At 44.9% G+C, this 25281-nt stretch overlaps 2 protein-coding genes and 1 non-coding gene across 3 annotated transcripts in view; all 3 read left to right on the top strand.

Annotated features, from left to right (window-relative positions):
* The window catches only part of bicd1a (bicaudal D homolog 1a), a 29669-nt gene extending 7268 nt beyond the window's left edge, over nucleotides 1–22401 (top strand). Inside the window, exons 2-10 of the mRNA XM_061076871.1 lie at nucleotides 12432–12644; nucleotides 15354–15506; nucleotides 16145–16381; nucleotides 16418–16633; nucleotides 18537–18929; nucleotides 19067–19816; nucleotides 19911–20062; nucleotides 20150–20360; nucleotides 22354–22401. Of these exons, the coding sequence (XP_060932854.1) occupies nucleotides 12432–12644; nucleotides 15354–15506; nucleotides 16145–16381; nucleotides 16418–16633; nucleotides 18537–18929; nucleotides 19067–19816; nucleotides 19911–20062; nucleotides 20150–20360; nucleotides 22354–22401 (2373 nt within the window). The remainder of the gene's footprint in view (nucleotides 1–12431; nucleotides 12645–15353; nucleotides 15507–16144; nucleotides 16382–16417; nucleotides 16634–18536; nucleotides 18930–19066; nucleotides 19817–19910; nucleotides 20063–20149; nucleotides 20361–22353) is intronic.
* trnak-uuu (transfer RNA lysine (anticodon UUU)) lies at nucleotides 6594–6666 on the top strand. The gene has a single exon. It is a non-coding gene; the product is annotated as a tRNA-Lys (tRNA).
* An 890-nt stretch (nucleotides 22402–23291) lies between the features above and the next one.
* Nucleotides 23292–25281, top strand: part of fgd4a (FYVE, RhoGEF and PH domain containing 4a) — a 54278-nt gene continuing 52288 nt past the window's right edge. The window contains exons 1-2 of the mRNA XM_061076487.1: nucleotides 23292–23308; nucleotides 23550–23629. Of these exons, the coding sequence (XP_060932470.1) occupies nucleotides 23292–23308; nucleotides 23550–23629 (97 nt within the window). The remainder of the gene's footprint in view (nucleotides 23309–23549; nucleotides 23630–25281) is intronic.

Raw genomic sequence — 25281 nt, 5'->3', positions numbered from 1 at the left:
GGGGCAAACCATCTGGCCTGAGAGCTTCTGTGGTTGTAGATCTTTCTGCACTGACTGGGTAAAAGGATGCATTACAGGTGCCCCCCCCCTCCTCCTTTAATCCTCTTATGCATTAACAGGGGTCCTCAGCAGAGGCAGTAAACATGGACGGAGGGGAGTAATCAATACCTCATGAGATGATGCCGTTCCCCCCCTCTTTCACTTTTTCTCCACACATCCCCCCTCCTCATGTCCCATGGCGACCCCCCTCCCCTGTGCTCCTCCCACCCCCTGGAGTGATCTGAGAATTACGATCGATCTCTGCTCTACGTGGTGAACACGTATCACGTCTGAGCCCACCCCCCATGCGCTCCATCGTGTGTAGCGTGTGTTGACTTGTTGGTGAAACGCAGCTGACGGATTCCTTGTGATTTCTTCAAAGTGGATCAGAGCCCAGAGAAAACAGCTGTGGAATCGCTTACAAATCTGTCACAGAGATGAAACTGTGTGTCTGTACCTTGTGACGTCTGCAGACGCTAACCTAATGTGGTTAGACGCTAATTATTGTATGGGTTATTGAGTGTTAATGACATCAGTGTTTTAAGGGAGGAAGGTTTGCCGCAGGTTTGGTCGCGTTGACCTCCGACCTGAGCAACAGGCTCGGGGATGCAGCGGAGCATAGAAACAAGGACCTGTCTGTCCTCGTGTTTTGGCCTCTGATATGCGTGTGTGTGTTTGTGTGTGTTTGTGTGATGACCTGAAGGGAAGGTCATTGGTCATTGTGGCTGAGTCACATGTTAAAACCTCTTCGCCTGCATGTGCGCACCGATTTCTACTTTTTTTGTTTGTTTATTATCTACGCTATGACTGTGTGTGTAGAGGGAGAGGGGAGTTGGGGCTTTGGTAGCGGATCTTGTGATCGAGAGCAGAGACTGAGTGGCGGCAGGATGGAGTGGTGGTTGGCGTCGTGAGCGCTATCGTTTGGGTTTCTTTGTTTTTATTGCATTTTATAGATTGTGACTTATTGGAGACGAGGAAAGGAAGAGAGAAGGTGGGGATTTATCGCTGGTTATGGGACAATTTAAAAGGTTAGGGCATCCAAGGCTAAGTAGAGCGGGTGGTCCACTATCCAGAAGGTTGGCTGTTAGATCCCAGTGTCCCACATTCCCTGGGAATGGAGTGTCCTTGGGCAAGACCCTGAACGACAACTAGCCACAAACGACAGTGCCAGCAGTGTGTGAGTGATGTGTGATAGAGAAAGTGCTGCACATAGATTCACTGTGTGTGTGTGTGTGTGTGTTTGTGTGTGTGTGTGTGTGTGTGTGAGAGAGAGAGAGAGAGTGAATGGGCCAAAAGCGAAAATACGGACCATTTAAAAAAAAGACCATCAAAGTTATTTCAGTCTGACCCTTATTTTGTTTTTGTCCCCACTTTTTAAAATCTCTTGACACCCTCATGAAAGCCGTAAGTGCAGAAACTCCTTCCGGCCCAGACTCTGTTTTCCAGAAAGTTCCTTTTTACCGCAGTGAAATACAGTCGCTGCTCAGAGGGACCGGGGAACCGGAGCCTGCAGGCTGCTGTATTGATTAGTCGTCTACTTTAGCGATGTGAGCTGGAAACTCTGAAGGCGAAGCAGAAACGCAAGGGAAACAAAGGTCTTCACTGTGTGAGCTTCGGCTTGCGCCTTGATCACGTGAATTTAATGTTTGTTTCTTTAAACAAAAGCATCAGCCTCTTCAGTTATTCTGCCGTGGTTGTGTCTAGACGAAGCAAAATCGAGTTTCAGCTTCTTTCCTGATTATCCTCTCTGCATGCAGAGGGAAGAGAAGCGTCCTAGTTCCATGTCCAGAGGCCATTACATCCAGGGACAATGTAGAGCAAGAACAACCGCGGTCGGTCCTCTGTCTCGTCACAATTACAGTGCACGTGTACAGTGGCATGCATGAGCACGTCACTGTGTGTGTGTGTGTGTGTGTGTGTGTGTGTGTGTGTGTGTGTGACACAGAATCAGGGTCAGAGGATCTGTCTTTGTCACTTTTACCCTGTTAGGGGCTGTACACTCTTAGACATGTATTAGATTATCCTGTAGTTCGGCCATTTAATTAACCCTGTCCTCCATCACGGGAGCGCTGATGTCAAGTTAGGTCGGGAATCTGAACGAGCACAGAGGACGGACCTTGACTGTTGTATAAGTGCATATGATTTATAATAATGTTGAGGTTAACAGGCCTGAGAATTTACGTAACCAAGACGTTAAAAAATCTTCTCGGATTTTTGTGCAGGCGCACAATCTCAGCGCTGTCACAGCCTCATAGAGCTGCAAGCATAGAGCGAAGACTGTAAACAAAGATGGACGACATGTCTCCTCTTCCTCAGGTTGCAGGAAAATGAAGCCAAAATATTCCAGATAGTTGGTCTGCGTTCAAAGTAAAACATTTTAAATGATATTTGGGGTTGGACTTAGTCAGGTTCCTTTCCGGTTCGGCTAATTTTCTGTCGGGTTATGTCAAGCACTGCTTAAAAACACAGAAAACAAATTGTGTACTTTGACTTTTCAGGTTAACCTGTGTCCCATCTGCTAACATGGATGAAGCAGGGTTTATGACACATACCTACAGACAGACTGAGTTTTCTGGATTTATTATTATGTAAAAATCCATATATTCTGCTTCCCACAGTTCTGCCGGTCCATCATGGACGCTCTCCTCCTACACGGCAGAAAAGCACTGAGTCACCCACAGGCCCCATATGTCAGCTGCAAGAGAGTCGCTGTGCATCGCCGCCTGTGTTTGTCTGGCTCGGCCGCGTCCTCTCTATCGGGAGATCGACCTCAGAGGGAGGAGACTGTGTTATCTGAATATTCTGTCTCCTGTCGCTCTGGCTGCCTCTTTGAGTGCATTTACTGACCGATACCCATCGTCCTGCAAGCTCTCAAACACCTCCGTTGTTTTGTTTTTCAGCGCTGTCCTCATTGCTCATTATATCTGCACCACTTAGTCAGACAAAGGGATAAGGGACCATAGGACGGAGGGAGAGAGGGAGGGAGGGAGGGAGGGAGACGGAGTGGGTCGATGTCCACACTCCCTACATTAGAGCTCTAATGCGTCTTCACCCCAGGCGTGTTCCTGAAAAACTCAGAAGACAGAGGAGACTCGGAAGCTGGGGATGAAAATGGTCTTTTGTCATTTAGGAGGATTATGACAGAGGGAGAAACCACTTAAAGGCTTCTGGAACAAGAATGGATAAATGTATTAGAGGGAAATTGTCCTCGGAGAGAGATAAGAGGCAGAGGAGAAATGGAGGATTCAAGGAGTGAAGGATAAAGTTATGTTAAAAGATGAGAAGGCATTTGTACACTGGGAGGAGTTTGATAATTCAAATCCTCCAGACAGCTTTGTTTATTCTGTTATTTCAGTGTCAATGAAGTTCTGAGCGTCTGTGGATCTCTGTGTTTATGAGGCTGTAACCCGAGGGAGAGGATCTGTCTGGGACGCAGCTTTACCTCGTACACGCACAACTGCACACACACAACTTCAGACACACAAATATGCAGTGTCTCTTTAAAAAGTATTTTAAAGCACCATGAGAGAGGCTGTGAGACTGAGAAACCTGAAAATGTTCAACCTTTTCAATCAGTTTGTCGTTAGAGTAATTTATGAAGCAAAATATTTGTCTTGTATGATATTAAAATGATTAAATCTGGGTTTTCAAATGTTGCTCCGACAAACATGATGTCAAACTATGTTTACTTAGGCTTTGGGAAGGTGATTCCAGTTTAATTTATGGTGATTTTATCAACCAACAATCAATCACTCATGAACAAATCAGCAGATTAATCAATAATGAAGATGTTTTAGTTTAGTTGGAGCCCTAATACCATTAAAGGGACTCTTACCTTTGTTGCATTTGAGAATTACAGCACATTCGAATCATCCCGCCTTCCTCCAATGCCCCACCCCCTCGTTCCCATCCGCGGTGTTTTTTCTTTTGTTTTTCCCCCTGGGAGCGGCTGTTTCACTACGCCGTGGACCACTTTGGTCTGCCATCGTCAGTCGCTACGGTCGCTACTCGCTACTGTCTGCCGTGGAATCAAAACAAACCCTCTAGTTGAGGACGCGCCTTGATGACGCAGGCCCGAATGCGCCACAAGAAGCAGACGGAAAACCTGCATGTCCATGCAGCAAACAGACAGGTCTGTCGGCCAATAAGGTCCTTCGGTCCGAAGAATTTTATTGGTTGAAGTTTTCACTAAATATTACGAGAGTGAAATAATTGTTTGCTTTAACTCCTGGTAGGTCTGTCTTGCATTTTAGAGTGTCATTACCTTATTAATACCAATTTAACCTTATCCACAAAAAGTGTAAAAATGCAACAAAGGTAAGAGTCCCTTTAAGTGAGAGTAAGACATGCACATCGATTCATTCTTGATTTACATTTCTACGTCTGCCAGGGAGGTTATGTTTTCATGTGTGTTTCTTTCTCTGTCTGTCTGGTAGTTTGCAGGCTGACACAATAGCTACTGGACAATGACCATAAAACCTGGTAGAGGGATGTAGTGTCTATCAAATGTTGGTGTGGATCTGGATCAGTAATATTTCTCAGAGAAAATTTGTGGAGCTTGATGACAAAGTATGAATATGTGGAAAATCTGTATCTAGTGAGTTTAAATGTAGCTTCTTTCCTGAAGGCACTCTGAATCAAATCCTCCTCTCGCTCTCCTCTCTCTGGCGACTCTTCTTGTTCTCCAGTGAATGACAGGACCCAGGGATGAATACCAGTGAAGTGCATGTTCAGCTCCGCCTGCAGCCGCGTGTGTTTCTGAATTAGTGTGCTGCAGCAGCCTGGCGAGTCGGCCGTGTGTTTTTGTGGTCGACTTGCTCTTGATCTCCTCGAGGCCACATTACCGAGCAGAGCAGAGAGAGAGAGAGAGAGAGAGAGAGAGAGAGAGAGAGAGTGAGAGAGAGAGAGAGCTAGGCATGACACAGTTTCTGCTGGTACAGTTTGTGCAGGTTGTTCGAGCTCTGATGGTTTTTCCCCCCGTCTGCTCGCACTCCCGATGATCGTAGACGATGAGCTGGTGAAAGGCTGCAGGACTCACAGAGCAGCGGAGAATGTAAAGATGGATTTTGAGAGAAAAGAGAGGCAATAAAGAGTAATTAGGAATTATGCAAACTAATCACACGCCCAGCTGCCTCTCTGTCCACCGATTCGTGTTCATTCAGCCAGGCATCGCCGGAGCACACAGCGTTATTCAAGGAGTCTGAGCGTCTTCTTTTATCAAGAGCAGACTTGAGCCAAATTGAATCTGCTTAACAAGCCACATCTTTTGAGCTAAACGCAGCCCGTCCCCTGGCAGACCTCTCAGCACCGTGCACTGCACACATTGTGTTGGGCCCAACGTGACAGATGTGATGCTGAAGCACATAAAGGCCTTTTTCTGCTGTTACCCTGCATTATACAGTATAAGATGTAGCATAGCATATTGTTCTCAGAGGGATTAGTAGGCTCCAGGGAACTAAACAGCACTCCAGTGAAGAGAGGATTCACGTCATATGTAGACAGTCGTTCATGAATGAAAGAGGTTTCAACTAAGGACATTGAACTAAAGGATTTAAATGGTTCAGTATAGCATGTTTTGAGTCTCACCATAACCATGAGAATCCAATAAACTCCTAAAGGTTTTACCACAAAGTAAATTCATCATAACCAGGTACTGGCTCAGTCAAGTTACAATCAACATCATTAGAAACAGAAGTACTTAATATGATGAATGAAGAAGAAATATTTATATGTGTAGTTAATTTGGTCATAATAGCGGCAGACAAACATAACATTCAACATGTGAACCTATGCCATAACAGGTATCCCTGAATCAAGTCAATAAGTCTGTAAATATAGATTTTTTTCTGAGATTTCTGCTCAACTTGGGCAATGGTCCTGTTTGACCACAAGTACCCAGAAGTATTCGTTTTTCTTTGCTGTAAATGCCCTTCGACTGCCTATCTGTATGAAGTGGTAGGCTGTTGTTGTTGGAAGTAGTGTATGTGTATGTAATTGGGAATTGGACCTGTTCTCAATTTTTCATCCAAAATATGCAGCCTTTGAAGCCTGAATAGCTCAGACGGTAGAGCATCAGACTTTAAATCTGAGGGTCCAGGGTTCAAGTCCCTGTTCAGGCGGTATCCTCTTATCTGACTTTCATGGACTATACTTTAAGGTAGGGAAGTAACAAAACAATTCCTCTTCCACTATCAGGTCTTTGAATGGCTATATACCCTCCCACTTATCCAAGATGGAACTTAATAAGTGATTGCTGGCATTTTTCATGCTGGATCTGTGTCTTCTGAAGTTTGCCATATGCCATAACAGGTATCCCTGAATCAAGTCAATAAGTCTGTAAATATAGATTTTTTTCTGAGATTTCGGCTCAACTTGGGCAATGATCCTGTTCGACCACAAGTACCCAGAAGTATTCGTTTTTCTTTGCCGTAGATGCCCTTCGACTGCCTAACTGTATGAAGTTGTAGGCAGTTGTTGTTGGAAGTAGTGTATGTGTATGTAATTGGGAATTGGACCTGTTTTGAAAATTTAATCCAAAAGATACAGCTCTCGAAGCCTGGATAGCTCAGACGGTAGAGCATCAGACTTTTAATCTGAGGGTCCAGGGTTCAAGTCCCTGTTCAGGCGGTTAATACCTCTTATCTGGCTACCATGGACTATAATATTAGGTAGGGAAGAAATGTGATCAAATAAGTCAAATGGAAAAGTAGAGAGATGAGAGGAAGTTTGATATCTGATTAACATAATGCTGCTGAAGGAATGATGATGCTGGTTTTCCAGTGATCTGATTGGTCAGATTAATCTGCTCCAGAGCAACTTAAAGGTCCAGCGCACGTTACCATGGTGATTTATCTTGGTGGTAGGGAATCCAAAACTTTCTAGTGATGATTATGTAATTTTAAACCTCACAGAGCACAGTGAAATATTAAAATGCAAAGTACACATTTAAACAAGGGTCACCGAACTGTATTTTTTTTAATAATGTAATTAATCTGTTTTATTTGTTAATCTCAATGGAGGGTTTGACCTCTATTGTTGCTGGGCTGTGATTAGCCAGCTTCCCCTGGCTGGTGGAAATGTGCCTCTGTGTTTTTATAGATGACAGATCTCTTGACTTGGCACTTTTCCCTGTGGCTGAGCACATGGGGACATTTCTCTGTCCTTGATGAAGGGCGAAATGTGCCGGAGCAGTTTCTCTTTAAAAACAAATTATATTAATGGATCATCAGGGGTTCGCCTGTTAATTATATACCAGGGTAATTTTAGGATGTTAAACATATGAAACACAGAAGGATTTGTATAGAAAACATATTTTAATCTTATTCAGACTCAGCTTCATCATGATATCATCGGCTTTATCTCAGTTTGGCTTGATACTTGAGAAAGCCTGTGTAGGACGCTGGAGACGAGGGATTCGAAAGAAGTGGAAATTTAGGAGGTCTTATTAAAGACACTAGTGAGATGCATTATGGGAACTGTAGGATCCAACATCTTGGCCTCTGATTCTTTGATTTAGACCCGTTTCCCCTCTGGTGAGTCTCCCAACTTTATGGACACGTGAAACCCAGTGAATATCTGGAGAACACAGAGATTCACGTTTCTGTTCTTATTCAGAGCAGCAGTTGAACTGGAGGTGAGATGGTTTTTATCCACACGACAAAATAACGGATTATTTGCATCATTTTGAAAACACTGGTTAACTCACTAATCAAACTGCATAACCTGTTTCATTTGAAATTTCCCCATTTAAAGACAACAGAGAGAGAACCAGCAGTTTACCCTGTTACCTCTCCTCCTCCTGTGTGAATGAGTGAGTCCGGAATAAACAAACACTCGTGGTCGTGGCTGCTTTGCAACCCATCGAGCAAGTTAATAACACAGGGAGGCCACATATGCTTCAGTTTTGTTTTCACAGCTTGCAGGTACACAGACTACAGCAGGACCCACACACACACGAACACACACACACACACGCACACACACACACACACACACAGCTGTATTGGCTTTGAAGCAGCAGCAGTTTGACATGTCTCTCTCCATGGTTCTGAAATCCCTGATATGGTTGGCTGGGCTGGCCATCTGGACAGTAGTGTGTTTGTGTGTGTGCGTGTGTGTGTGTGTGTGTGTGTGTGTGTGTGTGTGTGTGTGTGTGTGTGTGTGTGTGTGTGTGTGTGTGTGTGTGTGTGTGTGTGTGTGTGTTGTGCGTGTCAATCATAAGTATTCTGCATCTTATGATTTGACTAAAACCATAATTTCTGCTTCCCCACAACTTCCACAAATCAAACCATCGCAGTAGCAGAGATTAGGTCTTTGTGTTGATATTTAAATCGCTGCATGATCAAGATTCAAAGCTTTTGTAGAATAATAAAGATTGAAATACAGTTTAGTTTACTTTGGGTCAGTTGTACAATTTATTTATTTATTGAATCCACATCATGTTGACAATTTAAAACCTCAATCTTAGCTCCATCAATTAATCTCTCACTGTGCGCTCATTAAGAATTAATTAAAGGTTCCCGGGGTGTCACTGTCATCTAATTAAAATCCACATTAATTAGAACTTGAACACATGAGGGCACATTAATAAATTATGAAATACAGTTGATGGTTGTTCCTGTTGCCTGCTGCAGGGGTTGAAGTGAAACTTCCATCGTGTGCGTTGAGCTCTAAGCTGCGATCTCTGACCTCCAAATTTTAATCAAGTCTGGACGCTCGGCTCACTTTATATCGCTTTCTATAAATAAACCTGATTTTTTCCTTTTTTACAGTGCGTGCTGTTGGGTCAACCTCGTGCTTTACATTAAACATGAAAGTTTGCTGGAGATTAATTGCGGTTGTAGGAACACTTTGCTCTTTTTCTCCCTTCTGGGTGTAAAAATAGAAACACACATCATTGGCCCTCCCCTGACTCCTCATTAGGGACTGCAACACACAGCGAAGGATTTCCAGGCTCCACACACACACACACACACACACACATACACACACATACACACACACACTCCTCCTCTCCCACCAGTGTTTCCCTCTATCTGCACCTCTTTCCATGGCCCCAGGGATGAATATCTATAGAAGGGGACCCTATTGTCTGGACTTTTTTCCACTGAGGCTCAGAAGGCTGCGGAGCCTCAAGGTTGAATGCATTATGGGGGATTTTGCGCCAAACCCAATGCCAGAGACTCCATATTAATATCATCCTTAGGAAATGTGGCATTAAACTTTAATCTTGCACGCTGTTTTCCTGCCTTGAATAACTGTGTTGTGTTTGCCAATTAGGACCCAGATACAGAGACACTGCAGATCCATCACTGTAATGAAGCATTGTGCAGCATCGTCAGCGCTGTTCCAGTAATTAGCCTGTTCCATCCGGGGCCGTCATCAGTGTTATTTTTAGCCTTTACAGTGCAACAGCAACAGGGAGGCCCGGGCGCACTGCGTTTCCTTTATGTACAAACGTTGAACGTAGGCCATCAGTGTCACTCACTGTGATTTCCTCTAAAAGGGGAAAGTGAGCAGATGGAGCGAGAGAATTTCGAGGGTTGTTATGAAACCATCTGCCTCTCTTTTCACATCCAGGACCCAAAGATACTCTGCGGCCGAGTAGCTGCTGAATCACTGACTGTAGCTGAGGCCGTTTCTGCAAAACCTAAACACACTGTTTACTTTACACTGTTAAGTAAAAAACTTCTAGGGCGTTAAGACATACATCACCTGCTAAAGCAACATTTTTACAGAGATAATTTGTTAAGTTCTTTCTGTTTCACTGAGAACACTAGACTAAGAATAGAACAACTGCAGCACCTGCCTCAGAAAACTGCAGCCACCTCGCAGTGCTTTTAATGTCATGTGACACGGGGACATTCTGCAGCACCGGCGAAAGTCGAACTTCGTTTCTAACCAGCATGCATTGCTCCAGAATGCTTCACTTTGAGTCAAATCTATGCAGCACCACATTAAAACACACTCAAGACGGGCATTTCCCTATAGTGCTGAAAGACATATCACATTAATGCATTTAGACACATATTTTCTCCAATCTGAACATCTCCTGTACTTATATATGCATCCAGACTCCCCATAAAGTACAGTGAAGGTGAAATCTATTGAATTTGTTCAACCTTTTCATATCCCCCGCCCCCCCGCCGGGCCCAGCTGTTGCTGCGACGCCTGCTCGGACGTTGACGGCCTCTCGTGTGAAGCGAGGTTTGGGAACTCATTCAGTCGCACTGTGCTTTGAATTAATCAGCCGGTTTGTTCCCCTGGGGGGGGGGGGGGTGGCCTCGCACTTAATCATTCACTACAATCACACTGTACCCCAGAGAGAGCCAGAGAGGCCACCAGGGAGAGAGGGAGAGAGAGAGAACAAGAGAGTGCAAAGAGAGGGAGAAATAAAAGAGCTGGAAAATTATTCTGGTCATTACAAAGCAGAGTCCTTGAGGAAGCTTTTTGTGTTTGAGTGGCTAAATGTTCGGTTTATTTACAGACCCATTTTGCTGGACTGATTATTGCCATCTCTGATTCATATGCTAAGTGGTAATTTGTAATTCAAAGTGAAAAACATAGGAGTCTATTGAATTTGAATAAAAATGTCCACTTGGGTGGGATCAGTGGGTGAATAACAATGAATAAACCTGATTTACTGCATGTTACTAAATGATTCACATTGTCTGGATAAAGTGTGAGCATCATTTTTTTATTTGTCTGACCGTGACTGGGATCATTAGCTGAGTATTGATACGTCGGGGTCAGACGAAGTTGATCGACAAACCTCGGCGCTCAAATCTCATCACGGTGGTTTAAACTCATAACTCGGCCTTCTGGTCTGTGCCTGTGTTAAATACTCTGAATCTACTCAAGTCGATTTTTGGATTGTTATAAATCCCCTGTCTAATATTATAGCACACGCCGCTTTATTTAGCCCGTTAGCTCATAATTCAACATTAAATGCAACGATGAAAAATAACTGTGCGGTGAAAAGACAGCTGCACACTGTATCCTCCAAGTAACGGCTGCGTTCAGCCAATGAATCATTCATTCCGAGCACAGACGATGTTGCTATCACGGCGCGGGGGGGATCGGGAAAAAAGGCTGCGAAGTGAATTATTAATCCATCCAGTCCAAAATATACGGCTCCCTCATGACCTCAGGCCGCACGGTCGATTGGGTCGAGTAACTCTGTCCAGGAGCGGCGTCCTGGAGACTGTGAGACCTACACACGCCGGATTGTTGACGGTGTCGTGTGGCGATTGTATACCGTGAAATATATTTTTTCAAATAAGCCGGTATTGATCCATTGGTCTCTCCCAGAGGCGGCGGGCACCATCCTGGTTTCTCCTGCAGACAAAGCGGAGGAGGGTTCTTATTTATTGAAGCACTGAAGCTGCAGCTGCGTGGACATTGAGGAGCAGCCTGGTGGGGAAAATAGTGCACGACTATTATTGAGGAAAGGTTGTTCTCTTAAAATATTGTTGCTCTGTGCAGTCTCCTGAGCTGCTGTAGTTTGGTACAGTTGGTCTGGTGTGGTGTGCCTTAACTCTATTTTGCTGTTGATGCCTGATTTGATTTTGTCAATCAGGCCCCGGGTCCTTTATCACGACAAGTCAGCTCTTAGAGCCGTGAAAACCTGTGTCAGGAGAATGGGAACAGTGTGTCTATTGATCCGAGTGAAACGGCATCTCACACAGTCAGAGAGCAGGTGTCTCTGAGGGACGGCCCCAAAAGAACATCCGTCTCATGGACTGGGATGTTTGACTTTAGGACCTGGATCCCTTGTCTCTGTTGGTTGATGTTTTTGTTTATATTTTATACTTTTATGCGTCGGCCACAGCAACAGCCAGTGGCCGGAGCCACAGAATTTAACGGTCAAAGCTCAAGTTTGAAGTGACCTCACAAAGCACATTTCTTGCCGTGTGAACATGATATCTCAAGATCGTGTTGAGGAAATCTTTTGGAATTTGGTTAAAACATTTAGTTTAACTCAGGGATGAACTGATAAGAATTGGGAGGTCAGAGGTCATTTCTTTTTTCGCATCTTTTCAAATTTGGCATTAACATCCTCTTACACTCATGGATTAGATTCCGGTGGTCAGAGGTTAAAGCTCATTTTCACATCAGCAACACAAAACATATTTTTTTGGCCTCTTTAACACGATGTCTGAAGTCTGCCTGGACAGAATTCAGGACCAGTTGTCTCGGGGACTCAAACATAAACTGATTAGATTCGAGAGGTCAAAAGTCACTTTGACCTTATGAGTCTGAAAATGAAATGTTTGATACCTGAAACTGCACTGGTTTGCAGAGGTTCGCAGCTGGAGGATGATAATTCTAGTCACATAGCTTGTTTTCTGCCTCCATCTTCTAACCATCCCTCCTTTCTCTTCCTCCCCCAGGCGTTCGGCCAGGCCCACACCAACCAGCGTAAGGTGGCGGAGGATGGGGAGACCAACGAGGAGACACTGCTGCAAGAATCCGCCTCCAAAGAGGCTTACTACACCGGGCGTGTGTTGGAGCTGCAGACGGAGGTGACGCTGAGCCGCTCGGTGGCGTCCAACGCCACGGCGGAAAACGAGCGGCTCAACCTGCTCGCGCAAGAGCTGCGAGAGGTGAGTTGGGAAACACTTAGCAGCATGTATTATTTATATCTTTATGTTCAGAACATTCATTTTAAATATGCAGTTTTAATGCAGTACAAATAAACAACTTTCTAGTATGTAAGTTTAAGAAATCACTGTAAATTTAAGATAATTTAAGGAAAAACATTTTAACTTCTTCGGCAGAAGTTTGATGGTTGTTGAGTTTGAGTAAAGAGAAAAAAAAATTCTTGTTTTTGAGAGGTGTTTATTTATTACCCAAAGATAATAAAGAGACAAAAATAGAATATGCACTTTAGTTGTGTTTCCTTTGTGAAGAAGGACATGTCTCATCTCATGTTCAGCACATTGACTTACATGAGATCCACGTGTCTGACGAAGGCCAAAGGGCGACACTGACAGGCAGAGCTCCGAGAGGAACAATGCACACATGCGTACGTGCATGCATGCATGCAAACATGTCTGCAGCCAGTGTGTCGGGCGCTGCACGAGTTCGAGCCGGGGTCAGACACCACGGCCACGACCCCATTGTGGGGGGCAAATCCGGCGCTAAGCTGGGGAATAAGTGAAATGCCCTGAGCTCGGCACATGTGTAGGGACAGAGCTGAGCGGGGCTGCTCTCATCACGCAACCATAACAGTCACAGCACGCAAACACACACACACACACACACACACACACACACACACACACACTCCCATTCACTAAACTCATCTGGGAGTGTTGTGACGTTCAGTTGCTACACACACACACACAATCTTTTATAGTCTATATTCACAAAATACCAGAAGGAACATAAGCAGCTTAACATAACACACAGAAGCTAAATCGAGATGTTGATCAAAATCAATATTTTCTATTTGGAATATTTTGACTTTATAAGCCTCGTCGACATCCTGACGTTGAGCTGTTATTTTTCTCTCCTGCGCATCAGTGGTTTGACGTGTTCAAATACCTTCATTCTGTCTTGGAAATCCTCATTTACATGTGTGATGCTCATTAGTAAAGAGAGGCTGTGTTTCCATCTTGAGAAGCAGGTGTTGAAACCACACTGGGGAGTTAATTCATCACAGATCACGTCTTATCTGGCAGCTTCGTAAACATGTGCAGATCTTTCAAGGAAAATCTGCTGGGGAATCTACAGGCATATGTCACAACATCAGGAATTACAGTAAACTGGATATTTATCACCGATCCTGTGAAGAATCAGACACATTCTCCCTGTTCTCCTTCACCTCAGCTGCAGTACTGCTATTGATGAATAATTACAACACATCCGCTGCAGTTGCCAGAGCATCACAAATCTATCAAAGCTGTCGCAGTCACAGTCTGTGCTGTGAACTCCAGGTCAGGAGCCGGGTGGCCCAGCTCGGCCCTGTGCCGGGCCCTGTGCCAGTGTTGTGTGCCGCCCTGTCCCTGACCCCGGCCGCTGCAGCTCCTGATCAGCGTCGCTTCTATTGAGCCTCCCTGACTGATAATTGGCCTGTAATCCTGTTCACTTCATACCCGGCTCATTGTTAAGTCCTTTCTATAATATAGTCGATTTCTGAGAGTGTCATGTTTGGTTTCAGTTTTCTTGTCCTGGATCAGTACAAAAGTATTTTTTATTACTCGAGGCTGCACCACACTGAGCTTTGGACTTTAGGTGCAAGAGTATATGAGCTGCTGTCAGCCACTGTACAAATCAAAAGATTCAGTGGATCCTAATGGTCTCTCAGTTTCAGTCCAGTTGCCAGTTTTAAAATAGCCATCCACCCTCAAACACACACATAAATATCGAGATTGTGGAGGTTTAAAGCCCAGAATAAATGTGCCTGTGCTGCATGAGCGTCATCCTCCAGAGAGTGTTTCACCAGCTCCTGACACTGTGCCGGGGTCAGCACTTCTGCCTTCTGCACAGGGAGCTGCAGGGAGCTCTGCAGTGAGAGCAGCACGCACAGACACACACACACACACACACCATATAACCATCTGCCTACTCATTGCATTGTTCTGGATACATTTAGTTGTGTTTGTACTTACAAATAAGAGATTTTATATCTGGTTCTCTTTCCTAGATTCACTTTTCACAAATGAATAACAGTAAAAAACAACACAGGAATAGTTGTTAGTTGACCGAGTCTGTGTTTTTAATCGAAACAGTCACAGTAGTTGCATGAGAACAGATGATTTTTCTGAGGTCCCTGTTCATTCCCGCTGCTGCCACACACTCCATGTTGATTTATGACTTTCCTGGCCTGTGCATTTCTCCCATCGACACTTTATCTGGTCCAACACATGCTCATGTTTTTGTCTGTGCACAGCAGGTGTGAAACAACAGATTGAATATTTCTCCAGTCTCCAGTTCACCTTCTTCCATTCTACAGAAATGAAGCTAAAATATGTTCAATACAAGTGCTGCCATCTTACTGGAAGAATGAACATTTGAATATACAATGTGATACAACTTAAAATGGTAGAAATGATCCTTTGAAGAGATATGTTACATGTACTTTCACGAGAGCCACAAGGGGGCGATCAAGATAATTTGGCTTCACGTTTAGGCAGCTGTCATGTTGTCCATCTTTATACAGAGTCTAAGGTACAGACTGTAGAACTGTTTCATACTTTCAGCTTCAGCGGAAGAAAAAGCACAGACTCTACCTCTCTCTACCTTTTCTCACTCATGTAATTCATCCTCCCTTCTTCCCTCTTCCCATCCCTCTGTTTCTTTGACCCCAGAGTAACGAGATGCTGGAGCTGCAGAGGAGCAGGATGAGGGAGGAGATCAAGGAGTACAAGTTCAGAGAGACCAGGCTTCTCCAGGACTACACCGAGCTGGAGGAGGAGAACATCACGCTGCAGAAACTGGTCTCCACTCTCAAGCAAAACCAGGTTGGTGTAAAGAACCCACTCAAATCATTTTTCAAAAACAGTGCAGCACTCACACAGTTTGTCAGGTTTGTCATCACTTTTATTGATGACACACACACACACACACACACCCTTGTCTCGGTGGAGATGAATGACTCATGCTCCGTCTTCGTCATTTTCAAACTTCCCAGAACGTGGTTGTCTTTATGTTTTAGTGTGGGATGCCCTGAATAAAATATGCTCTCAAAGTTCCCCCTTCAGTTTTCATAAGAGGTTAGATTTCCCCCACTTCAATTACAGAGTCATACGGTGTCAGTATTGGCTTTTATTATTCTTAAGTTATGTATAATTTATAATACCTGGTCTGTGCTGGAGTAGATTGAGGCCATATAATCAATATAAATCTTTATTATGATACAATACTTTTTGACCACATCATCCAGCCTAAGATATAGATTAAATACTACATGGAAGCAGTATGTTAAGGTAAATAAGAAGTGTGGTATTTAAGTTTTATATGATAAAATACATATTTTGAGTGAAATAATAAGTGAACACCACAAGTACTTTCACCTAACAGTCAACAAATGCCTGTCTAAAAATAAAAAGTTGTTAATCTAATGAAGTTGTTGATCCCTTGTCTCATGTCTGTCCTCCAGGTGGAGTATGAGGGACTCAAACATGAAATCAAGGTGCTGGAGGAGGAGACCGTTCTTCTCAACAGCCAGCTCGAAGACGCTCTACGCCTGAAGGACATCTCCATGGGTCAGTTGGAAGAAGCCCTGGACGCCCTGAAGAGCGAGCGTGAGCAGAAGAACAACCTGAGAAAGGAACTCGCCCACCACCTCAGCCTGAGTGACAGCGTCTACGGGGCCGGGGCCCACCTGGCGCTCACCGTCACCGGCGTCGAGGGCCTCAAGTTCCCAGAGGAGACCATTGTAACCAACGGCAGCACCCTGCCCGTCGCTAATGGCAACAACGAGGACAGCAACTGGCGCAACGGTCACATGCACGTGGGCACGGGGCTGGGGAAGATGAACGGGGAGTATCGGCCCGGCCGGAAGGGAGAAGCTCTGCACCCGGTGCCGGACCTGTTCAGTGAGCTCAACCTGTCAGAGATGCAGAAGCTCAAACAGCAGCTGCTGCAGGTGAGTCACAGGAGGAGAGAGGCCTTACAGCAGGGTCAGTGAATCACAGCGTATTCAATTACCTGTAAACACACAAGTAAATTCTCCATTTTTATCCAACAAAACAGCACATGAACAGCTTTTTCATTGAATGATTCATTTTCAAGGACGGATGTGGATGCTATCTGCTATTTTACACTGTAAGACAACTTACTGCAGAGGAATGGAGACAGAAATGAATGGCTCCACCAATCCACTTTCCTACAGCTCAGTTTGCCGATGGTAAAAACATCCAAATGACAAGTTGATGACATTTTAACATGTTCTCCCATAGACTTTACTTGACGTCTGAATGTCAGATTATTGTAGCACAAACTACACTTTCCACTGAATTCCATACTAATGACATTGTTACTATGGCTGTGACCCACCTCACCTGCCAAGATAGATCAGAAATATTTGTACATGTGCATTTGATTCCACATGTACATCTTAAAGCCCACGTGCTTTTAAATGTGGGAAAGTGAAGAGAAACGAAAAAACGCCATCTGAGTCACAGCAGATCATGGAGTCCGGTCGTGGGACGGAGGCTGTAGCAGTGGATTTGTGCGTGCGCCGTAGTGAGTCCTGTCAGGGTGATTAGCCTCCGATAAACGAGGGGGGGAGCAGATTCGTCCGGGAGAAGGAAACTGACTCTATCTGCTGTTAGTTTTGAAGTCAAGGGGACAGAAATATAGACGCCGGCACGGAGGGAAAATGTCACGCTGTCAAGTTTTAAGTTTCCATTTTCCTCACGTGTTAGAATTAGAGCCGTTTATATGAGGATTTTGAATAGTTATTACTCTTCCTATAGAGTATCTGTCTTTCTTTTATACTCAATTTACACACTGAGTGGACTGAGTAGGATAAATGGTCACAGAATACAGGAGGACTACACACAAGACGCTTAACGATGTACTTATCACACAGCACATAGATCAAATTCCTGCTTAAATCTGATTAAGTCATTACTGCACACGTAGCGGAGCCCCATTGGGAAACAGCTAATTAGATCAGTGGCTGCTGTATCAGCCGCGTGCCTTTCTCTGTAAACGTATTTACTCCCTAATCAATTTTCTCTGCCGACTTGATTATTCTGGAAACGACGTGATGACCTGCAGCATCAGGACTTCTCCCTGGTTGTTGACTTTCCATCATGAGGTTATAGTTTCACTGCAGGGTTTAGTTAAGTCATTTGTTATAGTTTCAATTTCTCCTTGGTCCTACCCAAGTCATGACCAAACTCATAAGAAACACTTGAAAAGACCAGCTTTGAAATGTATTTAACGTATTCTTGTTAGTTTGGTCCATGTCCCATCTGCTAACATGGAGGAGATGGGTTTTATAACCAGTAGTTGCAGTTTTAAGGAGCTGTTTTGAGAGAATAAAGCTGCTTTATATCTGAAATGACACATTTGTCCAGTCAATACCAAAGGTCAATTGATATAATAAACCTTCCATGCTCAGGGTCACTGTCTTCGGCCGGTCCTCAGGTTGTGATCGCTATAAACAAGGATTTCTTTAAGGGCATTTCTGTTCTTTGCTCAACCCTTAACGTCCTCCTAGTCCCTGCAGCTTGATGCTGCCACCACCGTGCCTGGTTTCCTCAGGATGTGTCACTTTGAATTGAGGCCAAACAATTAAATCCTGGATCCATCTGATCAGAGAATCTTGTTTCTCACAGTCAGAGAGTCCTTTAGGTGTTTTGTGGAGAAGTTCATTTGTCTTTCACTGAGGAGACACTTCCTTCCTGACGTCTCAGATCAGAGTTGTGCACTGATTGTTGCATTTGTATTCATGCTCAGATGTCAAAAAGAAAAATCTACCAAGATCTGCAAAAGTGTAGGATAACTTAATATAACGTATACACATCCCTGTCCTGCAGGTGGAGTGTGAAAAGGCCGCGCTGCTCTTGAACCTGCAGGAGTCACAGACTCAGCTGCAGCACACGCAGGGCGTCCTGACCGAGCAGAACGAGCGCGTCCATCGTCTCACGGAACGAGCCAATGCCATGAAACGTCTCAACGGCGACAAAGAGCTCGAAGAGCCTCAAGAGAGCGAGAAGCCCGATGGTGGCTCGGTGTCGCCGCCGGCAAATGGTCACCATGAAACCGACATCCACGGGTTTGAGATCCTGGAGTGTAAGTACAAGGTGGCGGTGACGGAGGTGATCGACCTGAAAGCGGAGCTCAAGGCCCTGAAGGAGAAGTACAACCAGGCGGTGGAGGGTCAGGGAGACTGCCACAGTGACGACAGGGTCCAAGCACTGACTGAACAGGTTTGTCATTGTTAGATGCAGATTCAAATTCGCTTTTAAATGCATGCATCATTTGGAACATTGAGATTATTAACTTCTATCAACTCGGCTTCGCATCCTGTGACATTCCAGTTTTCCAACTGATTTCCTCCAAGCAGGTAACCCATCTGGAGCGTGAAGGCCGGGAGCGGGTGGCGAGCCTGGAGGCCGAGCTGCGAGCGGCCACCAGCACGGCCACGGAGAGTCAGGGGATGCTGAACACAGCGCAGGACGAGCTGGTCACCTTCAGCGAGGAACTGGCACAGCTCTACCACCACGTCTGCATGTGCAACAACGAGACGCCCAATCGCGTCATGCTGGACTACTACCGCCAGAGCCGCGTCACACGCAACGGCAGTCTGAAGGGCTCCGACGACCACCGGGCTTTGCTCTCGCCTCGCTTGGCACGACGCCTCGCTGCAGCGGCCGCGGCGTGCTCCCACGAGCCCCAGAGCAGTCCCATGGGCTCGCCATCCAAAGACGCCCATCACAACGAGACGCCGGCCCCCCCCGGGGACTCCTCATCCTGCCACAGCAGCCCCACCCGCAGCCTCACGGGCTCCCCAGGCATCAGCATCTCTCCTTGCCCGTCTCCACTGCACTCGGAGGTCGGAGGGGACCTGCGGAAGGAGCCCATGAACATCTACAACCTGAACATCATCATCAGAGACCAGATCAAACACCTGCAGAAGGCCGTGGACCGCTCGCTGCAACTGTCCCGGCAGAGGGCTGCGGCCAGGGAGCTGGCGCCCATGCTGGACAAGGACAAGGAGTCGTGCATGGAGGAGATCCTCAAGCTCAAGTCCCTGCTCAGCACCAAGAGAGAGCAGATCGCCACGCTCAGGCTGGTGCTCAAGGCCAACAAACAGGTGAAGCTTTTTCCTTTGCTCTGAATACTCCATGAAGTAGTTGTGTTGTTTCCATGGAAACTGAAGAGTTTTGTCCAAATTCTCTCCTCCGCAGACGGCAGAGGGTGCGCTGGCTAATTTGAAGAGCAAGTATGAGAATGAGAAGTTGAGGGTGACCGAGACCATGATGAAGCTGAGGAACGAGCTGAAGGCTCTGAAAGAAGACGCCGCCACCTTCTCGTCTCTCAGGGCCATGTTCGCCACGAGGTGAGGCTACTGAGATAGAGAACGGCTTCCCTTAGTGTGAATAAAGAACTGTGTCTGAACTGTGTCCTCTTGTCTTCCTCTCCCCAGGTGCGACGAGTACGTGACCCAGCTGGATGAGATACAGAGGCAGCTGGCGGCAGCGGAGGACGAGAAGAAGACGTTGAACTCCCTCCTCCGCATGGCCATCCAGCAGAAACTGGCCTTGACCCAGCGTCTGGAGGATCTGGAGTTTGACCACGAGCAGATCTACCGAGGCCGCGGCGCCAAAGTGCCCAAGATCAGAAGCAGCCCGCCCAAAGTAAGTTGCAGAGGCGCCTTCACGGCTCCACCCAGCCCTACCAGGCTCCACAGCCCCTCCCTCCTCACCAGCTCCTCCCCAACCCTTGGTAGACCCCCCCCTGTAGAGAATCCATCCTGTCCGTCCATGTCTGCGTGGATTTCTGAAACAATCCAGACCTCAGCTTCAACGTTGCCCGACTTCCGTTTGTCTCAGGACAGCCCTGAGTGGTTAGCCTTAGAGTTCAGACGACTCAATTACCCAAGACGAGACATAGGGAAACTGTCCCCATCACACAAAGCCAGAAACTACAGCTCTCGCTCAGTGTCTCCTCGCGCTCGGAGAAGACTATGATCCTTCGTCGTCTGCACACTCATGTCCACAGAAGCCTCAGGATAAGGTGGGACACAGAGGGGAGGTTTGAAAACTGGTTTCACATGTGAACAGACAGCAGCACTGAGGACAAAGGAGCCCGGGACAAACTGCTCCATCCTCAAAACAGCACTGATCCTGTTGAAAGATGAACAGTAAAGATTTTTCCAACAAAGTTTATAAATCAGGCAGCTGAATAGTATCTAATATAACGTATAATATCATATATCACTCTCCTATGTCAATGTATTAAAGTGAAAACCAAGTAAAAAAAATGGCTGCAGCTTCTCTCTCAAGATACAGGGACTCGGAGCGCCTCCCAGTGGCACTTTAAGTAAATTACATATTGGAATTGTATTTACGTTTTTACAAAGATAGAGACGATTTAAGCCATTTCATTGTGTGTGCTATACAATCCTATTTCCAGTTCATCTTTGCATGCATCATATGTTCACATCTAAGGTTCTGTCAAAAGGCATTTGACAGGCTCAGAGTGGTTAATGTGTAAAGAGCACAACAGTATAGTAACAGATAGAAACCAGTCGCTCCTCCTCTCTGTGGCCCGACGTTCATTAGTCTCTTACCACGCATGTCGTTTAAAAAAAGAACAGGATTGTTATTCCTCCACTCATGATTCCCTTATTTAAAACATGCTTCCAGTGCTGCAGACTCTTACCATCGGGTGACAGCGTTTGAACACATTTCCCTTCTCCTCTCCTGTCAAATGCTGTTTGACCTCAGAGCTCGATTTGAATGGACTAAAAATAAATATATTGTGAAGTTGTGTTACGAAAAGTCAACTTTATTTCACTCGTGAGCAGCAGTTGTTCTGGAGTTGAGCAGGACTGGATTGTTCAGACTTAGTCCCTCGTGTGTGTTGTGCTTCACAAATCAATACAATATTGGATTTGCATTGATGTGCGTTTGTGTGTGTGTGGTGTCTATGTTTTTGTCTCTTTGGGTGATATGTGTCGTCTATGTCCATTGTTGAATGTGTAGCTGTACTGAACCTGGTCCTGTCAGTGTGGTCAGATGATTGATGGACTGATATGAGCCTTTCATAGACATTTAGTCTCCAGAATAAACAAAGCAGGGAGGATGTGCATTTATGTTAGATGTTTATTTTCTTAATTCAAATTTAAATCTTCATATAGTTTTATTTTTGTTTTCTTTATGGTTAAACTGTAAAATATTAAGCCTCAATTACATTTCTTTGTAGTTAGATTTTCATAAGGAAATAATACATATATATGTATATATATATATATATATATATATGTTGGTCTTGGCATAGATATCGATCAGGCTCTAGTTATTTAAAGGTTATATTTTACTTCATGCATCTTCCTTTGCTTCCTCTACCCTTCTACCCTTTTCTCACCAACTCTATTTAAACATTAAACCTGCTTCCTGTTTGTTAGAAACCAAAACCCAGTATAACTACAGGAGGACAGTCACAGATGTAAACTGTGTCTATGGATGAGAATCGTATATTTACTACATTATAAAAGGCCCAATCAGTCTGTCTCTTTGTCCCTGACCAGGCCGTCCCCTGTCTTGTCCCCCTGTTTCCTCTGTTCTTGTTGACTAACCCTGAGTGTCACCACTCTGTATATCTGTCTAATTTATCAGTTTCTTGTAGATTGTCAGCAGTCTGCTGCCTCAGTATCGTCACTTTCCCCACAACTAAGGCGAGGGCGAGCGTCCCTAGCCCGCAGGTAACAAGAAGTCGAGCCTGCTGGAAGTAGGACCACCAACATCTGCCCATCTCATGCCACAGAATCGTAGCTGTAGCACATTCTCTCTAATGCACATCTGGAACCTTTGTCACTGCACATCTGCATCTGTGCTGCATCGATTGACCTGCATGTTGCTAGTTTTCACATTTATCATGAATTATTTGTTAATGGGTTACGGCTGAAACTAACTGCATCAATATTAACACTTCACTGGACCAGCAGGGGAAAGAATTGATTTTCACTTTGCATGCACAGGTTTGCATGGCAGTTTTATATTGGCTTTAATCTATAACTGTAACTTATTTAATACCAGCTTTTTTTTTCAAAATTTGATAATAAAGTCGTGACGTTGTAGAAAGGATTTCATGTCAACTTCTACCTTTTTCAAATTTGATCTCTATAGACGTTTTTTGTCAGCTGCAGTGGTGGAAATCAACATTTGCAAATAAAGTACAATTTTGAAAGTAATCTTCTGAAATCTGAAAATAGTCAACAAATACTAATATATTACGATAAATCAAGTGTTCCAGGAGTTTTCAAAATAATTTAAAATGTGTTCCATTTATAAGCTTCAATATTAAAGTGATGTAAACATTATGAAACCATAATTATGATCTCAAAATACTGTGCTAAATGTGGCCATGCGGCATATTAACTACTTAAACTTTTAGTACTTTATGTTTATTATCACAAATATTTAGTCCTGAAGCACAAGCAGCCCCTTCCTGTGTCTGTGGTGGTTTTAAAGGTTTAGACATTTGGGAGTCACGTTTGTTTGCTATTTACAAAAAAATCAAAGTCTAAATCAAGTTTCCAGTATTCGTGCTAAGCTAAGCTAATCATGGCAGCCATGTTCTCGTATGCATCTGAACACCAGTGGTGTCAATCTTCCAAAAATCTAAAATCACAGCTTGATTATTTTTTCTCCCCAGAATGTTGAAACTTTTCCTCTTTTCCTCTTTTCTCACATGTCTGCTACCTCTTTGTTGATTTGCTGCTGATCATGATTCTTCCAGCCACTGTTCCTCTTCCTCTGCGGCCGTAACAACACACGTGTTCACTCTGTCCTGTTTATCCTTCTCTCCTGTGTCTCCTACAGTCGTAAGTTCGTGGCAGACCTGCAGGATCACCACGCGGTTCTGACCAGCGGCATTTGCCTGCGCTCCTCCTGCGACCCCTGTAACCATCTGGTCCAACTCCCCCACCTGCCCGGCCCCTAACCTCCCTGCTCCCACCCGGGTGCTGGCCCGGCGTCTAGAGCCACTCTGGAAGGGAGTTCAGTTCGACTCCCGCTAAACCGCACAGTCCAACCTGGTGCGTAATGGACTCTGAGACCCCCGCCTACACCCCAACTCCGAGCGCCGCCCGGCCCCCCAGCAGGCCTCCTGGTTCCCCGGGTCGCAGAAGAAGAGCGGCACTCTCCTCCTGGAACAGAACTGGAATATGGCGCAAAACGTCACAGAGACAAATCAGGGGGAAATCTCTTCCCTTATTCTTTCTTGTATTTATTTATAATTTATTGATCGTTTGTTGATTTGTGTAACGAGATATTTATTACTGGAATGTTTTTTTCTGTGTCGTTTGGATGGAAATCAAGGTGTGTTCGATCGGGTGAAGTGAGGCGAAGGCTTCAGTGAATCTGTACCTGACCAATTCCGATTCCGCAACCAAAAAACAGATCTTCCACAAATGTTCTTTTTTCGGCTCTAATGAAGAGGTTGAAAACTTGCCTAATCTTACTCTCTGGCTTTTAAGATGTTAGATTAATAATCCAAAATACACAGTGTATGCCATTTTAAATAGGAGCGTGAGAGAACGTTGGGTTTGACGCTGCAAACGGACTAATGAAGCTTTGTTTCTCGTGGTGGTGACGGGTGGAGCTCAGCTGCCGTTCTAACACCACTAGTGTTTTTTTATACAACTTTTTGGGGGTTTCTTTTGCAGATCATGTGCATAAAGAATATATTTATAACTCTGTTTGTTTTTATATAATTTTTACTGCAGACTCTGGTGATGGGTTGTGTCCGTTAGCGCAGATCTCTGTAGAGACCGAGGTAGAGGAGAGGAAGGGATCAGGACTCGGGCTGTTGGCCTGTTTCTTTTGACCGTGCAGTGATCGCTGTTCTTTTAAACGTCAGTCATGAAAAGAGGATTCCCACATTGGTGTGCCTCTGATTCAGTTTCTGTCACCTTCATGTCAACACTGTTTTCTCTCTGTAGAGTGTTCTCTATCCACTTTATTTATCATGTCCTCGTTGAGTTGTCTCCACATGCTTCCTTCAAACAGTATGCAGTACTGTCCAAGCACAATTATAGCAATACGGTAGTGGCACAGGTCGCAGACGGATCTGGAGGAGATTCACGTGATGTTTCAACAATTCCTGTCTCCATAACGACAAGAAGAAGAAGACGGCAAGAGTCTCCCCGACTTTCCCAAAGCAGTTACAGCATGACTCTCGAATTTCTTTGTCACAACGGAGACATTGTTTATTATTTCAATCACTGCTTTGAGCCCAGAGGGACGGGCCAAGTCTGACAGAGACAGATTTGATTTGTGATGTTTATTACATAATCGAAGTCCCCTCTCTATCGCTGTCGTTTTAAGATGATATTGTCTTTAACGTGGATGTCGTCGCCACTGCTATGAAAACACACTTTGCCACATGGATATGAAACGGACAAACTAACACTACATAGCCAGTATTGCGTTGTAATGACATGAGAAAAGCATTTCCTGTTGCAGACTATGTTCTCTGTGTGTACATCTGTGTGTACATTTGTTGCATTTGTCTTTGTTAACGATGTAGATTGTTGCTACCGAGTGAGGAAAA

This window comes from Limanda limanda, chromosome 8, assembly GCF_963576545.1.
Source record: "Limanda limanda chromosome 8, fLimLim1.1, whole genome shotgun sequence".
NCBI classification, from domain to species: Eukaryota; Metazoa; Chordata; class Actinopteri; order Pleuronectiformes; family Pleuronectidae; genus Limanda; species Limanda limanda.
Note: the sequence above shows the minus strand (reverse complement) of the source record. Positions and strands in the feature narration are given on the sequence as shown.